The sequence below is a fragment of the Numida meleagris genome, chromosome 7 (genome assembly GCF_002078875.1).
Source record: "Numida meleagris isolate 19003 breed g44 Domestic line chromosome 7, NumMel1.0, whole genome shotgun sequence".
NCBI classification, from domain to species: Eukaryota; Metazoa; Chordata; class Aves; order Galliformes; family Numididae; genus Numida; species Numida meleagris.
In genome coordinates, this window is record NC_034415.1 from 8070226 (window position 1) to 8086081 (window position 15856).

Here is a 15856-nt window from a genome sequence, read left to right on the forward strand (position 1 = left end):
TTCTCTGTCTCGTGACCACAAGGATTTCTTCCCGTTCCAGGCAAGTTCTTGGGCAACCAAGTTTTGAGCTACGGTCAGAATCTGACCTTCTCCTTCCGCGTGGACAGGAGGGACACGCGCCTCTCCGCAGAGGACCTGGTGTTGGAAGGGGCCGGGCTGCGCGTGTCCGTGCCTCTCATTGCCCAGGGCAACTCGTACCCCAGCGAGAGCCCGCTGACCTACACCTTCAGGTGAGGGGGTCCAGCCCAGCGGGAGCCTGGAGAGCAGGTGGGACCCAGCCTGCCACACACCCTGCCCTCTGAGCTCCTGGGAAAACAAACAGGGGTAATTTTAGCTCACAAGAGCGGTCTTATCAGGTTAATTTGAAGCTGGCTGCTCAGCAGCGTTTCTTAAGTGTACGCAGGGTATGTGGCAATCGCATACCCTGGTTGGAGATGGTGCTTTAAAAGGGCACAGCTGTTAGCATCTGAAAGCTTTGTGAATGGGGTATGGCTGTTCTCCCTAGGCTCCATGAGGCTGCCGATTACCCGTGGAGGCCTGCTCTCTCTGCATTCGACTTCCAGAAGCTTCTCCACAATTTGACCGCCATCAAGATCCGCGGAACGTACAGCGAGAGAAGTAAGTCGCTGAGCAGAGCAACACAAGAAAGAGGGGCAGACCCCTTTGCTTGGTGCTTTGGTTGCTTACTTGCAGGGCCTGGTCATAAGTAGCTGTGACAGGTTATTTGGCAGAGCCACGCTGAATTGTTTTCCGCCTGGCCTTCCTGTGTAGCAGCTTCTCCTGGGGCTCCGGGAGAGGAGATGGAGAGGAAACATGCTGTGCTGCCTTTGAGAGCCTCCGAGTTGAGCTCTTGCCTCTGCAGATCCCCCTCTGTGGAGCAGATGTGGTTCTTCACTCCTGTTGTGCAGCCAGCCCTTTCCAAATGGATAGGAATGTGCAATGCAGGGTCCTGATGGATACGATAGCGGTGATGTGGGGAGACTAAAATCAATTTCTCTGTGATCAGTTACCTTCGCTCTGTTGGAAAATTCCCCATGGTGAGGATTTATGAGAATCAGGCGCTAGTTAGGGCCCTTTGGATGCTGTCACGAGAACAAGGATTTTCGGAGTTAAAATCAAGTCAAAAGAAAGGCAGATCTGCAGCTTCCCCAGATGCGAGTGGAGATTGTCCATAAAGAAGAACTCCAGAGTGATGAATGGGAAGGGAGGGAGGCATGGAGCAGGCTGTCCCCTGGGCAGCTGCTCACAGTGCAGTGGTGACCGTGTCTTCCTCTCCCTGCTCCGAGGTGCCGGCCACCTGGATGACGTTACCATCACCAGCGCTGTCCCAGGGGCCGGCGTGCCCGCGGCGTGGGTGGAGAGCTGCTCCTGCCCAGCGGGCTACGAGGGGCAGTTCTGCGAGCGCTGCTCCCCCGGGTACCGTCGAGAGACGCCCGGCCTCGGGCCCTACAGCCCCTGCGTGCCTTGCACCTGCAACGGGCACAGCGAGACCTGTGATCCTGAGACGGGTAAGCGGCAACGGGGAGCAAAGGGCTGTTGGTTGCGTGTTGGGTGAGGAAGGAAAAAAAACCCGCGTTGCCTCTCTGTTCCAGGCGTGTGCGACTGCAGGGATAACACCGCGGGCTCTCACTGCGAGAAGTGCAGCGATGGGTACTACGGAGACGCGACGGCGGGCACAGCCTTGGACTGCCAGCCCTGCCCGTGCCCCGGCAGCTCCAGCTGCGCCGTCGTGCCCCGCACGAAGGAGGTTGTGTGCACCGGCTGCCAGACGGGCACCACGGGTGAGCCCCTGCCAGAAGGACGCTTTTCCCACCCCGTGTTCCTGGGGATGTCTCCTAGCAGTGCTGCGGCTCTGACCCACAGCGAACTGCTGTGCCTCCTGGTTCAAACACGACTTGTTTCTCCCTTCCTCCAGCCTTGCTTCCCCGTGCGAGGCTCGGGGCTGAAGGACTCTTGTTCTTTCTGCCCTTCTCTCAAGAACAGAAGGGAAATGAATGTTTTCATCTGCGCAAATCTGAACGTTTCTGTGCTATGTGAGCCACACTGGCTTCTAGTTCAGATCTGGCACAGGCTGCCCAGAGCTGTGGGTTCCCCATCCCTGAAGGGGCCCAAGGCCATGGATGGGGCCCTGGGCAGCCTGAGCTGGCTGGGGGGCAGCCAGCCCACAGCAGGGGTGGAACTGGAAGGGCTTTGGGGTCCCTTCCAACCTAAGCCGTTCTGTCACCTGGTAACTGTAGCATTGGGCCAAAAGTTTGATAAATCTAAAAGAGCCAGGAAGATGGGTCAGACTGAAACAAAATTAGAAGGTGCGCCTCCCATTTGCCAGCCAGAGGCACTGGGGGATGCTCGCGGAGGCCATTGTCCTCCCTAGAAAGAGCTGGAAGGTTTCAGTGACTCGTGAACACCCATCAGAATGTACAAGACCAAATTTATACTATGCAGTTTTAGAAAGAAATGTGTGAACAGGTGCTGAGCTTTTTTCTTAAGGACAAACCGGAAAGTCTGAGTGCGTACTTGAGTTGTGAAGTGGAGCCTTTTGTTCTGTCAGCCAACAGCAAATAAGACTTAAGATGGTTGGCAGCTTCCACGCTTCTCTGTTGGATTTGTGCTTGGCATGAAAGAGTCTAAAGTCCAGAGTACCTGTAAATGCTTTAAATGCTTGGGAAAGCCCCTGCTCAAGCCCAGAGGCACACCATCTGGAGCAGCTCCTGGGGGTTCCCATGGATGCCATTGCTTTGTGAACCAATGCAGAGTGCTGAGGTTGGAGTTCCTTGCAGCTCAGGTTTCCATGCAGGCTCATCCTTTAGTGTAGCTAACACGACCACCCAAGAGTTCTTCCTGCTTCTTGTGTTTCTGAATGTCTCGGTAATGAGGGAAAGGTGAGGGAAAAGATGGAAATTGTGTGTAGAACTGCCTGAGAAAGAGCTTGGGACTGGCAGGGAAGGCTGAGCTGGCAGCTAGCTTGGGAAGCTGCCGGGCTGCCTGCTTTGGGGGGCTGCCTGCTTTGGGGGGCTGCCTGCTTTGGGGGGCTGCCTGCTTTGGGGGGCTGCCTGCTTTGGGGGGCTGCCTGNGCTGCCTGCTTTGGGGGGCTGCCTGCTTTGGGGGGCTGCCTGCTTTGGGGGGCTGCCTGCTTTGGGGGGCTGCCTGCTTTGGGGGGCTGCCTGCTGAGGTTCAGGAGATCTCACTGTCAGTGTGGCTTCCCGGAGCTAGAAGCTCCACCCACTTGGACTCTTTAAATTAATGACAAATTACAGCAAATACGGATGGCTTGAGGTGTAGGAAGTGATGGGAAAGCTAAAATAATCCACAGTGCGAAGTCCCAATGGAAGAAAAAACAGCTTAAATCTAGAGAACGGGAGGCGTTTGTGTGTAGTCTCGTGCACCTTTCTGAGCCCTTGGTGAGGAGGCAAGAGAAGGAAGCTGGGGAGTTTGCCTTCCAGGAGAGGCCGCAGCAGCGGGCTGCCTGCTGTAGCATGTGCTTTCTTCCCACTGCAGGGAAGAGGTGCGAGCTGTGCGATGACGCCTATTTCGGAGACCCGCTGGGTGAGAACGGGGCCGTGAGGCCGTGCCGCCTGTGCCAGTGCAACGACAACATCGATCCCAACGCCGTGGGCAACTGCAACCGGCTGACGGGAGAGTGCCTCAAGTGCATCTACAACACGGCCGGCTTCTACTGCGACCGCTGCAAGGACGGCTTCTTCGGGAACCCCCTGGCCCCCAACCCTGCCGACAAGTGCCGGGGTACGAGCGTTTCCTCTCCTGTTTAAAGCCGGTTTGGCCCCTGAGAGCTGCCTTGGGGTGACGTTTCCCGTTCCCGTCCTTTTTTGCAGCTTGTCACTGTAATCCCTACGGCACCGTGAATCAGCAGACAAGCTGCAACCAAGTGACGGGGCAGTGCGAGTGCCTCTCCCACGTCACCGAGAGGGACTGCAGCGCCTGCGAGCCCGGCTTCTTCAACCTGCAGAGCGGCCGCGGCTGCGAGAGGTGATCTTCAGCCCACCTGGGGCAGCGGGCCCGGTTTTGGGTCTGCCATCAGCAAGGGGAGGAATGCGGTGCTTATCACCTGTGCCTCTTGTTCTATGTTAACGCTGCTGAGGGTGGGGGAGGAGCGGGAGTTAAGGAGCAGCTCCAAGGGCTGTACAAAAATCTTGATTTATAAATAGCTTTATAAATAGCCCTAAATCAGAGTTTTAAATAGAAAAGTGTCACGTGGCTGTGTGACCATTGGTTACAGGGGCTCGTGGGTTCCTTTTTTAGTGCAGCCACCAAGTGACCTTGCGTGGTTCAGAGGCTAGGTGCCTTGTCCCAGCAAGAAGAGTCACTGCCTCATCCTGGAGGCTTCCAGCAGTGCTCGTAGGGCTCCTTCAGAGGTGCATCAGCCATGCCCCTTGTCCTGCCCCTTGCTGCCAGCTGACGTGTGGCTCTCTCCTCCAGGTGCGACTGCCACGCGCTGGGCTCCACCAACGGCCAATGTGACATATGGACGGGGCAGTGCGAGTGCCAGCCCGGCGTCACCGGCCAGCGCTGCGACCGCTGCGAGGCCAACCACTTCGGGTTCGGCCCCGAGGGCTGCAAACGTGAGTGCGGGTGCTCTGCGATGGCCTCAGTGTACAGATCCAGTTTTAAGGAGCAGTATGATTGAAAAAGAGGGTGGTCCAGGCTTTCCTCCTGTTGTTCATAGAATCGCTCAGGTTGGAAAAGATTCTCGGATCCCCAAATCCACCCCCAGCCCATCCCCACCACTGGCCACATCTCCATGGTTCTTGAACACCTCCAAGAGACGGTGACCCCACCACTCCCTGGGCAGCCTGTGTCAGTGCCTCACCGCTCTCTGAGAGGGGAAATTTTTCCTAATATCCAACCTGAATCTCCCCCCTGCCACAACTTAAGGCCTCGCCGGTGCTTTGCTGTGCATGGCAGCACTCTGCTAGGAGCAGGGCTCCGCCACGGGTCGGTGGATCCTCTGCTGCTTTTGCAGAGAACGGGCTGCAGTGTTAGAGTGTTTGTGTGTCCCGTTCGCTCTGACCAAGGTTTAACTTCCCCGCAGCGTGTGACTGTGACCCGGAGGGCTCACGCGCCCTGCAGTGCCGCGAGGATGGGCGCTGTGAGTGCAAGGAGGGCTTTGTGGGGACCCGCTGCGACCAGTGCGAGGAGAACTACTTCTACAACCGGTCGTGGCCGGGCTGCCAGGAGTGCCCTGCGTGTTACAGATTAGTGAAGGATAAGGTAAGGCCACCGACGTGGCTGACTGTGTGGTTTGTGGGGTCGGTGCTCCATGCCGTACCTCCTTGCCCAGGGGCTCTGATGCAGTGTCTGAGTGACAGAAAGCACGAAGGTTGGCTACTGCTCTCCTCGTGATGTAACTGTGCTCTGCCCCTTACAGGTGGCAGAGCAACGAGAGAGGCTACGGGAGCTGGAAAACCTTATAGCAAACCTGGGCACGGGAGAAGAAGCTGTCACTGATCAAGCCTTCGAGGAGAGGTTGAAGCAGGCAGAGAGGGACGTTATGGAGCTGCTCCGGGAAGCGCAGAACAGCAAAGGTGAGCTGAATAGGTCAGACGTGGGCTAGCGTGAAATGAGCTTGGTGTTCATGTTCCCTTAGGAAGCAGGGCTTTTTATTTCAAGCCTTTAGTGTGCACCAGGGTAGAGAGCTATTTTGGATGACGCTGAGACCAGTGTGCATTGTTATTGGAACAGCAAAGGCTGTGATTTTTGTCCCTGGTGTTCTTTTTTTAAAAAAGCAGAAGGATTTTCAGTAGGTTTGTCTCTGTGTTTCTGTAGCTTTCACCAGCAGCAAGTGCAGGCTGAGTTGCTTGCAGATTTGCTTGGACCAAAGCATTTCTTGCTGGAATATCACCAGTGATTAGAATGAAAGCCTCAAAATCCTACTGGCAAACTTCGTTAGCCCACCATAAAGTGCATAATGTTCTGAACAGTGCCGTTGTGGTGGCCTGCAGCTGTTTTTCCTGTTAAACTCTGCTTCCAAAGGATTCTTGTACTGCCACCTCTACTATAGGATGTCTGTGAGCAGGGCATTAAGAAGTATGACAGTGGATTTTGCTTAGGGTTTTTTTTTTAACACAGTAAGTTAACGCGTGCTCTGGAGAAGAGCAACTTGAAGGAGACTCAACTTTGCAGTAAAAGTGTTCCCCCGGGAGCGTGCTCACTGATTTGAGACCGCTTGGGAAAAATCTTCTGGCAAAGCTTGGAGAAGCTGGTACCAGTCTGAGACTGCATGTCATGTGTTTGGAAGGATTCCTGCTGATGGGCACGGTTCCTGAAACTCTGCAGTGCTAGGTAGCGTTGTTTCCTGCTTAGCATCTGTGCCTAGATGACAGTAGTCCTGTCTGCAAGGCGCAAGGGTGGGTATTACAGTAAGGTTGGGGAATGGATTGGCTTTTGTGGTGTTACTTTTTCATCCTTCTGCATCTTTCCTCAGGAGAAGGCAAGTTCAGTACAAAAACGACACGTGCAAAAAGCACGTGTGGAATTTATTTGTGCTTTTTCTACTTGATATGTAATTTTTTTAAAATGCTTTAAATGCTCAGATCTAATACATAGGATGTGCTGCAAAGGGAAGACAGATACGTTTGTGAAAAATCTTAGTTCTGGAGGCATGTGGGATTCTGCTTGTACTTTGTCCCCTAATAGTGTTCTCACCTATCAAAAGGAATAGTTTACAAGGCGTGTGCCTGATCTATGGCTCCGTTGTTAAGAAATTGTGGGTCTGTGTAGGTTGAAGAACCAAGGCCAGGTCATCTGTCCTCCCAGCTTTCAGCATCCCTCTGTAGTGGGTAGCAGTTGGAGTGGGTTTGCTGCTGTGCACATCTTCAGCTGTTCTGTCTGGGACAGATTCTGGCTCAGGGGAAAGCTGCCATTCCCCACTGCCCAAAGAGGATAACATACAGCCCTGCTATTCCTCCATCTCTGCTTAAATTGTAATAGCGAAGATAAAAGGAATCAGCAAAGCAGATGTTACGTACCTTGAATTAATGATAGAGGTGGAACAAGATTCTGAACACAAGATCTCCCATTAGAGCCAGTTCAAGCACCCAGCAGGACTGTCTTATTAGTAGTTAATGATGATGACTTTGATCTCGAGCCAGCTCACTTATGAAACAGCTTTACGAAGTCCCCTTTCAATGGAGGATTAACCTGCCAATGCATTGCCTGCAATGGTAAGCAGCTGCTCCAGCTTTTCTTCCTGCTTCAATTAATTTTGCTTCCTTTCTTTTGTATTGTGTCTTTCAGACGTAGATCAGGGTCTCATGGATCGTCTCAAAGACATCAACAGCACACTGACAAGTCAGCTCAGCAGGCTGAGGAACATCCAGAACACGGTGCAGGAGACAGAGAACCTGGCAGAGCAAGCCCGGGGCCGGGTGGAGGACACAGAGGACCTGATTGCAATGGCTTCTGATATGCTGGAGAAGGCAAAGATGGCAGCTGACAACGTGGTGAGCATGCTGTGGAGATCTATGGGGGCAGAGAGGGGATGGGGCCCTTCCTTGCTGGGCTGCCTGGCTGTGTTTCTCTGCTTTTTCTCAATTCTATAGCAAATTTGCTATACATCTTCTCGTTACTCAGCAATGTGGAAAATAAATTAAGGAATATGCAAATTCTCTTTCATAAATGGCATCCCAGCCCCTGCTGAAGGAAAAACAGTTTGAAAAACCCTAAACATACACCAAAACGTTTGCTTTTAAGGGAAAACTGCTGGTGGAAACGGCAGTGGCTTAAGAAGAAATACACAGAGGTCAGAAGTAGGTTAGACACATCTCAAAGCACTTAGATCATGACAATAAATATTTAAAGCATTGATGAATAAAAGATGAAAATAGTGCTTCAAGGTATTTTTTTCCCTCTTTTTTTTTTTTTTTTTCCAGTCCATTACACCCCCGGAGTCGAGCAGTGACCCCAACAACATGACTCTATTGGCGGAAGAGGCGCGCCGGCTGGCTGAGAGGTAGGTTGTGCTGCAGCTCCTAGCACCCACATCAGGGCCCCCCCACCCCCCCCCAAGAAAGAGGAAAACAGTGTGTTGCTTAGTGTGAAACGCGCTTCCTTTGGCTGCTTAAGAGGTTGCTTGGCACCCTTTTTGCATGCCTGTGTGTCGGGGCAAATGCTGGGTATGTGCTGGAGGGACGTGTACGAGTGCATGGTGCCTATAGGGTGGTGTCATGGGTGCTGCTGGAGCAATGCCCTTGGCTGCAGAGAGGCTCTCCAGCAGCATTTTCCACTGCATTTCCACCTGTGCAAATCTGGGTGAAGGAGGAAAATCTTGGAGCTGAGCACAGAAGCTGCTGCTTGGCATTTCTAACGGCGTTATTTTCCGTCTGTCATCTTGTCCAGGCACAAACAAGAAGCTGATGAGATTGTTCGCATAGCCAAGGCAGCAAATGATACTTCCACAGAAGCGTATCAGCTGCTGCTGAAGACCCTGGCTGGGGAAAACCAAACTGCACGTGACATCGATGAGCTCAACCAGAAGTGAGTCAGTAACAGAAAATCGGGTTCATTTCCCGGCTTCAGAGCGGTACTAAGAATTAGATGGCTTTTTAGCATTTGGGGCTTCTGGGTCTTTCAGTGTTCTAGCCTCTCTACTCTCAGTAAGTTCAATTCAACAAAATAAAATTGTAGAGTAACAGGATCCACGGTTTTATTTTATCTTTTTGTTAGGTATAACCAAGCGAGAAACATTTCTCGAGATCTAGAGAGACAGGCCAGCAGAGTGCTTGAGGAGGCAGAGGAAGCTGGAAATAAGGCCCTCCAGATCTATGCTAATCTCACCAATCTGCCCACTGTGGACACCACAGGGCTGGAGGTACGTGAGCGAAGCGATGTGCGTGGCTTTCTAAAGAGGACAGCCATTAAAGCAGAGTGCTAGGTGGCTGACGCACGCTGTATGTGCTCTTCTAATGGCACTTTGCCTTAAATCCATCTAGGCATCATCCAGCTGTCTGTGTTTTGGTTTTCATGCAGGAGACTTGCAGGCAGAAAACTACAAATATAAACCAGGTTTCTGCCAGGTTCTGAAGGACCTAAAAGCAGAGTGAAATGTTGCTTGCCAAACATTGTGTCTTGAAGAGTGCAAAAAAATTGGCTCCTGTCAAGTTTGTAGAGCTATTCCCTCTCCACTCATGGAAGTGTAGTTTCTCTTAGCACAAAACTGCTTGCACCCCGTCCTTCGTTGCACAGACCTTTGGGGTATTTGGAGCTTTGAAGGAGTTGCAGCTGTAATGGTAAAAGATGGGAACTTGTCATGGCTTCTGTCTGTTTTATTGTTAGAAGCCGTACTGTGTTTTGTCACCTGTTCAGAAATTCTTTAATGTTCAGAGAACCTGCATCTGTTTCTGGTGTCTGCATGCAGAGTGAAGCCAATAAGATCAAGAAGGAAGCGGAGGAGTTAGATCAGTTAATAGCAAGGAAGCTGAAAGACTATGAAGACTTGAGGGAAGACATGAAGGGAAAGGAGCTGGAAGTCAAGAACCTCTTGGAGAAAGGGAAGACAGAGCAGCAGGTCAGTTCTGTTTGGTGCAGGCAAAAAAACCAAAAGGGAAACAAGTAACTGGTAAGACGTAAGAGATTTGGCCTTAGTCACATCGTAGTGGTGTTTGTTACTTATGCAGGTACTGAGGAATGATCCTGGAAAGGAAAACCAAAAAGCTGCTAAAAGCAATGGCATTGAGTCTGTATTAGGGAGCTGGTATCTTTGCCATTTGTGCTGTCTTGGTTGTATTCAGGACAGTGTTCCAAAGTACCTGAATTTACATGGTTTCATAGCATTTCATAGTATTGCCACTCACATGGGGACCAACGCTGTTCTGTATTGCATTGGTGTATCTTGTGGAGTGATGCTTTTTGATAGGCCTGCATGGTCATCCATCAAAGGATGAAAGTATGCTGATAGATGTCACATTTCTTTAGACTGCAGACCAGCTCCTGGCTCGAGCAGATGCAGCAAAAGCGCTGGCTGAGGAAGCTGCTCGGAAGGGCAATGGCACACTGCAGGAGGCCAACACCATTCTCAGCAACCTGAAAGGTAAAGAGAGCTCATGTGGGGAACCCTGCAGCTCCCGTCAGGTCACTCTGCAGGAGGGCATCTTGGTTAAATGCCTCATGCTGCTGCCAGTACTTGTGTTGGAGGATTCTGTAGGCTTTTTTTTTTTTAAAGGAAATGCAGTGTCTTAGTTTCAGCTGGGTTGGAATTATTTTCTTCAGAGTGCCTGGTATGATGCTGTGTTTCTGTTCTAGGAGAAGAACAATGCTGATAACACAGTGATGTTTACAGTTGCTGTTAAGTGGTGCTGCACAGAGCCAAGGCCATTTGCTGCAAAGGGCCCAGGGAGCTGGGAGGGAACAGAGTGAGGACAGCTGACTTATGCTGACCAAAGGGATACTCTATGCCATATGACATCGTGCAGAAGGGATTTTGAGGGGGATGGGAGGGCATCTTGCTCTCTTCTGCTGCTCGGGGGCTAGCTGGGCCGTTCTTCCCTCAGATTTCAAGGAGGCAAAGGCAGGGCAGTACAGTCAGAGAGGAATCCCAAGGCTCTTCCAGAGCAGGTGGTGAGAACCTGTTTTGCCCTCTGTCAGATTTTGATAAGCGGGTGAACGACAACAAGACGGCAGCCGAGGAGGCGCTGAGGAAGATTCCTGCCATTACCCAGACCATTGCTGAAGCCAACAACAAGACGCGCCAGGCGGAGCTGGCGCTTGGCAATGCTGCTGCTGATGCCCGCGAAGCCAAGACTAGAGCAGATGATGCTGAGAAGATAGCCAGCGCTGTTCAGAAGGTGAGTCCATTGCAGTTCTGGAGCCACCCCTCCAGAGGCGTGTGTCCCACCACAACAGCTCTGTTCCAGTAAGTTCTGCACCTTCTCCAGCTGTTCTCATCCTTTTCCCCATGCTGGCTGTAGAGTGCCGCTGCTACCAGAGCAGAAGCGGACAAGACCTTCTCTGACGTGACGGGGCTGGCCAAAGAGGTGGATGACATGATGAAGCAACTCCAGGAGGCAGAAAAAGAGCTGAAGCGTAAACAAGATGATGCTGATCAGGATATGATGATGGCAGGCATGGTGAGTAATGCTGACAGTGGTGGCAAAGAGGTGCCTTCTCTCGGCCTATGGAAGCTTTCCTCCCTCTGTGCGGTTGCAAAGGCTGCGCTGGGTCCATTTAGTATTCTCCATTTTCCAAGTTTTAATGGCAGAGGAGTTCCTACAGTTAATGTAGATGCATTGCTGGACTTGGAGACTGATTTTCTTAACACAATAATTTTAACAGACCTGACTCTGTTGTGACTTTTCCTGTAAAACAGTTATCGAGGTTCTGCACCCTTTCCTGTAGGAAATGGAATGTTTGCAGACCATCTTTTCCAGTGCTGTGACAGGTATCTCTGCCCAGAGATTGTTACTGTGGAGAGAGAGAAAGCAGGGATGCATGCAACTGCTTGGGCAGATGCATGAAAAGGAGAGGCAGTGGTTTCATTAAACCCCACGCAGCTTACAGCGTTCTCGTGGCTTCTATCCTGCAGGCCTCACAGGCAGCCCAGGAGGCAGAAGACAACGCAAGAAAAGCGAAGAACTCCGTGAACAGCTTGCTTGCTGTCATTAATGACCTTTTAGACCAACTAGGTAAGGCTGTCCTTTTTTTCTTGTCTCCTAACAGGGAAGTGCTAGCAGCCAGCGTGATGTGGTGCTGTGCTGGGAATCAAACAGGTCCATTTTGTTATCCTAGAAATTAAATTTACATGGTTTGGGCAAGTGTTCTTTTTTTTTTTCTGGAGTGGTCTCAAAGCTCATGGTGCAGTGTTCTGTACCACTTCCCTGCAAGCTGAGGACTGCTGTTGAGGCGCTGGAGGTGGAGCCCCTTCAGTTGCTCTTGTTTCTTACACGAAGTTGGCCTGATGCAGATCTTGCTTTGCTCACCCAGAGCGTGGGCTCTGCTCTGTAACCGCCTGGAAGCTTCAAAGGCTTTTTAATGGTCTTCACCGTTCCCTTTTGGCTTTTCAGGGCAACTGGAGACGGTGGACTTGAACAAACTGAATGAGATTGAGGGTACCCTGAACAGTGCCAAAGACCAGATGAAAGATAGCGACCTGGACCAGAAAGTGGCTTTCCTTGAGAGAGAAGCCAGGAAGCAAGATGATGCGATACAGTCCTACAACAGGGACATTGAGGAAATCCTGAAAGACATTAGCAACCTGGAGGACATCAAGAAGACCTTGCCATCTGGCTGCTTCAACACCCCGTCCATTGAGAAGCCCTAAGGGTGCGCTGGGGGTGGAGGGTATTCCCCCGCTGATCGGTGGAGCGATTGTTTGGCTATGGAGTGCCTTAACACACGTTACCTTCTTCCAATCCCCATCTCTTTGCTGCTTGCAGCCGCTGTTCTCTTTTCAAATCAGGATAAGTTGAAAAGCATTTTTTTTTTTTTTTTTTTAAAGAGAAGCAAATTAAATATCCGTCTTTGGGCATCAAAGGGTTTTTTATATAAAATTGTCTTCCTGAGCACTCTGCCTTTGCTCCTTTCTCAGACACAGCTTCCCTTTGATTAGTGCAAGGATGAGAGATGCTCTGGACTCTTTATACTGTTCAGCAATAACCATGTGAGCTGTGTACAGCAAGGCAAAACTAACTCTGCTTTCTCTCCTCACTTCTCCCCTTGACTGTAAAATCCTTGGTCCCGGAACTCTGTCCCTATGAAGGAAGGGGGTTGGCTACCAAATCATTACTGTAATGGCCAGTATAGCTGCACTCATTCAGATCCCTGTTCCCAACTTCTAACCCTGTGAATTTTGTTTTGTTTTGTGACGTTAACTAGTGGCCAATCGGAAACGTTGGTAGCCTTTTACGAACTATCCTAAGCCTCTTTCTGAAATGCTTTCTGTGATGATGCATCGCTCTGAGAAAAATGCAGCCTCTGAGAGGAGCTTTTTGGGAAGATGAGATGCTAGGGGAGGGGTAGGTCTCGCCAGCACCGCTGGCTGGTGGAGCAGAAGTTGTGTGTGCAGTCTGCAGGCAGCTGCCTGTTGGGTGTCCCCGGCTGGGGAGTCTGGAAGTGATGAGCTGAGTTCCCATCTGGAGGTGTTGCTGTCAGGTTGCCAGAGGATCTTTGTTTGAGGCTACAGATGTCCGGGTGGCACGCTGACCTGTTCAAGCGGCAGAAATCCTGCTGAGGAGGAGAGCTGCCATCCAGAGAGCTCTAACAACTGGGCTGACCTCAACCTGAATGACTTCAGGTGGGGAGCGGAGTGAGCTTGAAGATGTCAGTGAGAAGATCTTTCTCCCCATCTTCTTCCTGCAGGGGGCTAGTGGCATTTTTATGCTTCCTGGTGTTGCTCTCGCCTTTAGTCTTTCATTTTTGAACCCAGCAGAAAGAGCAGTGTTCAGGTTCCTCCCGGCTGCTCGCGATGCTCCCCGGGCCTGCTCCCATCCCGGAGCATCCTCTGCAGCTCTCCCTGGGCTCCGGCCCAGCATCCTCTCTCTCTTCCTTCAGATCAAGCATATATCTATCCTTAAACACTATGCAACTTTGTACGTTTGCGTAGCGGGGAAGAAATTATTATCTGACACACACTGGTGCTATTAATTATTTCAAATTTATATTTTTTTGTGTGAATGTGATATTTTTTTTTTCCTTTTTTTTTTTTTTTTAAATCATGATTACAGTGTGAGGAAGTCTCTCGTGCGTGTGTGTGTGCGCGTGTGTAAATATCCTCAGCCATGTTTCCAGAGTGGCACAGCCTGGCCTCCTCTCCGTGCTTTCCCCTGTTAACCATCGCAGCAACGTGCACCGCACTGCTCCTGCCCCGTTGTCCCCGCAGCACCCGGTTCTTCCTCTACCCAGCTTTCCCATTCGTCCCCCGCACCTTCTCAGCATCCGCGTTGTGTGATATTGCCCGTAACCACTGCGCAGGGAGCGCACCTCGCCCGGTGCTGCCGGGCAGGGATGATTCCAGCAAGCATCTCCCATACCCATCTTCTTGGGGTTTCTTGCCATTTACCAAATACTGCCATGGGGTTTCCCCATCTGTGAACATAGCTGGTCCCTGGGGGAGGGCTCCCCAGTGCTCGCCCACGCGGCGGGGCCTTCCCTCCGTGTTCCCGGCTGGCTGCTCTGGTCAGATGGCTGTCTGTAACCACGTCACCTCTCTGCCAAGGCTGTGAGAAGAGCAGATGCGAAGATGCGCGCATGCCCTGGCTGACCTCAGGCCTAAGGTTTCCTGCTTTCTCCTCTTTTTTTTTTTTTTTTTTTAATTATTATTATTATTTTTAATTTTTGTCGTCATCGTCGTTAAGCTGTTTTTAACAGAATTCTATTTTTAAATAAAAAAAAAAAAAGTCTTTATAAGCGATCTCTTAATCACTACTGCATTACAGCCATTATTCATTGTATAAGTCCAGTTATTTCTGTACGTGATGTGATGATGAGATGGCTGCTGGTGGAGTGCTGGATGTCTCGGCAGCGCGTGTCGGTCCCTCATCACTCGATTCCTGACTGTGGCCCCGCAGTACGTGCCTTCACTTCAGCTTTTTGCCTTAATCTGTGGTCTCGCTGTCCGGGGCGGTGAACAAAATGCAACACTTTGCAGTTTTTATGTATAAAACAGTATTTCTTATTTATAATAAAGTCTGAATATTTGTAACCCCTTATACCTTGGGATTCTTTCAAGTAGTGCTTTTTTTTTTTTTTGGTGGGGTTCCGTGGTCTGTCTCCATCCCGGGGTTTGCCTCTCGCTCGGTGATGTCCAGTGTTCAGTTCCTACGGCTGCAGGGAGTTCTGTGCTGTGGTTTTTCCAGTCTGTAAGGAATGTGTGTGAGCTGTTGGTGCGATGCTGGTGGTGCTGAGCTCCCCTCGGGAGGACAGGAGGGTGGGGAGGGGTGGTTCCTTGCATTGTCCCCTCCAGCTGAAGGGGTGCTGGGGCAGAAGGGTTGCCTCCAGGAGGAAAAATGACCCAGCAAAAAGGGCCTGACATTCCTTTCAGTGGAAGTGCCCAAAGCTCTGTGTTGTTCACTGGTGCTGTTTGCAAAAGCAGAGAAATTCTATTCCCAAATCCTGTTCTGAATGTCAGGACAGATTACCTTGATAGCAGACAGACCAGCTTTGAAATCCAACCAATCTACAGTTGCAGACTGGGTTTCTTTTATTTTTCTCAGCAGAGGAAAATGCACACACGACTCGTTAACTTGCATTATACTTGATCCCTTCTCAATTGTTAAGTTGTTCCTTCCCCCACCCCCACCCCATTTTCAGGTTGTCTGGTTGCAGCTTTGTTCTGCAACTGCAACTGCCACTGATGGATTCCCAGTTAGGGAGCAGTGTTACTTCATTTGGGTTTTACAGCTCAGTGCTAGTGAGGCTGTGTGTGTGTGTGTATATAAAATATGTAAAATACAATAGCTTAAAAACCTATAACTGAAGATTCTTCTCAGTTCCCTCGTGGCCAAGGCTCTGGTAAGACCAATGGGTTGGCAGTGCCCGTTGCACCTGGATAGGAAGAAACCTGAGGATGCTTCCAGCTGTCCCTGGGCGGTATCTCCAACATGAGGTGCTCTCTCCAGTGCAGGAGGTGATGGTGAGTGCTCTGGCTGTCACGATGGTCAATGGAAGAGCACTGCAGGAAGGTGGGGACCTGGGGACCTGCTTTCTGGTGGCCTTGCCAGGTTCAATGTGATGCTGAGCTGTGGAAGCTTGTGAAGTGTTTGAACCCTTGAGTCCGTCCAGAAGAGTTAACAAAGGGCTATTTTCCTGGGGAAGGGGGCACAGCCAGTGCTGATGTTTCGCAGTGGAGGTAGAGAGTATCTGAGGATTTCTGCTCGGTGTGGGCTGAGTTGAGCACTGAGCTGCTTAGCAG

At 51.0% G+C, this 15856-nt stretch overlaps 1 protein-coding gene across 1 annotated transcript in view; it reads left to right on the forward strand.

The window, feature by feature from the left end:
* The window catches only part of LAMC1 (laminin subunit gamma 1), a 54249-nt gene extending 39595 nt beyond the window's left edge, over positions 1-14654 (forward strand). Inside the window, exons 10-28 of the mRNA XM_021404516.1 lie at positions 41-230; positions 506-618; positions 1287-1508; positions 1593-1781; positions 3496-3741; positions 3831-3984; positions 4435-4577; positions 5048-5226; positions 5384-5540; positions 7252-7457; positions 7887-7966; positions 8353-8490; positions 8680-8824; positions 9371-9520; positions 9928-10042; positions 10597-10796; positions 10920-11078; positions 11534-11633; positions 12012-14654. Coding sequence (XP_021260191.1) covers positions 41-230; positions 506-618; positions 1287-1508; positions 1593-1781; positions 3496-3741; positions 3831-3984; positions 4435-4577; positions 5048-5226; positions 5384-5540; positions 7252-7457; positions 7887-7966; positions 8353-8490; positions 8680-8824; positions 9371-9520; positions 9928-10042; positions 10597-10796; positions 10920-11078; positions 11534-11633; positions 12012-12268 — 3143 coding nt within the window. The 3' untranslated portion in view covers positions 12269-14654. The remainder of the gene's footprint in view (positions 1-40; positions 231-505; positions 619-1286; positions 1509-1592; positions 1782-3495; positions 3742-3830; positions 3985-4434; positions 4578-5047; positions 5227-5383; positions 5541-7251; positions 7458-7886; positions 7967-8352; positions 8491-8679; positions 8825-9370; positions 9521-9927; positions 10043-10596; positions 10797-10919; positions 11079-11533; positions 11634-12011) is intronic.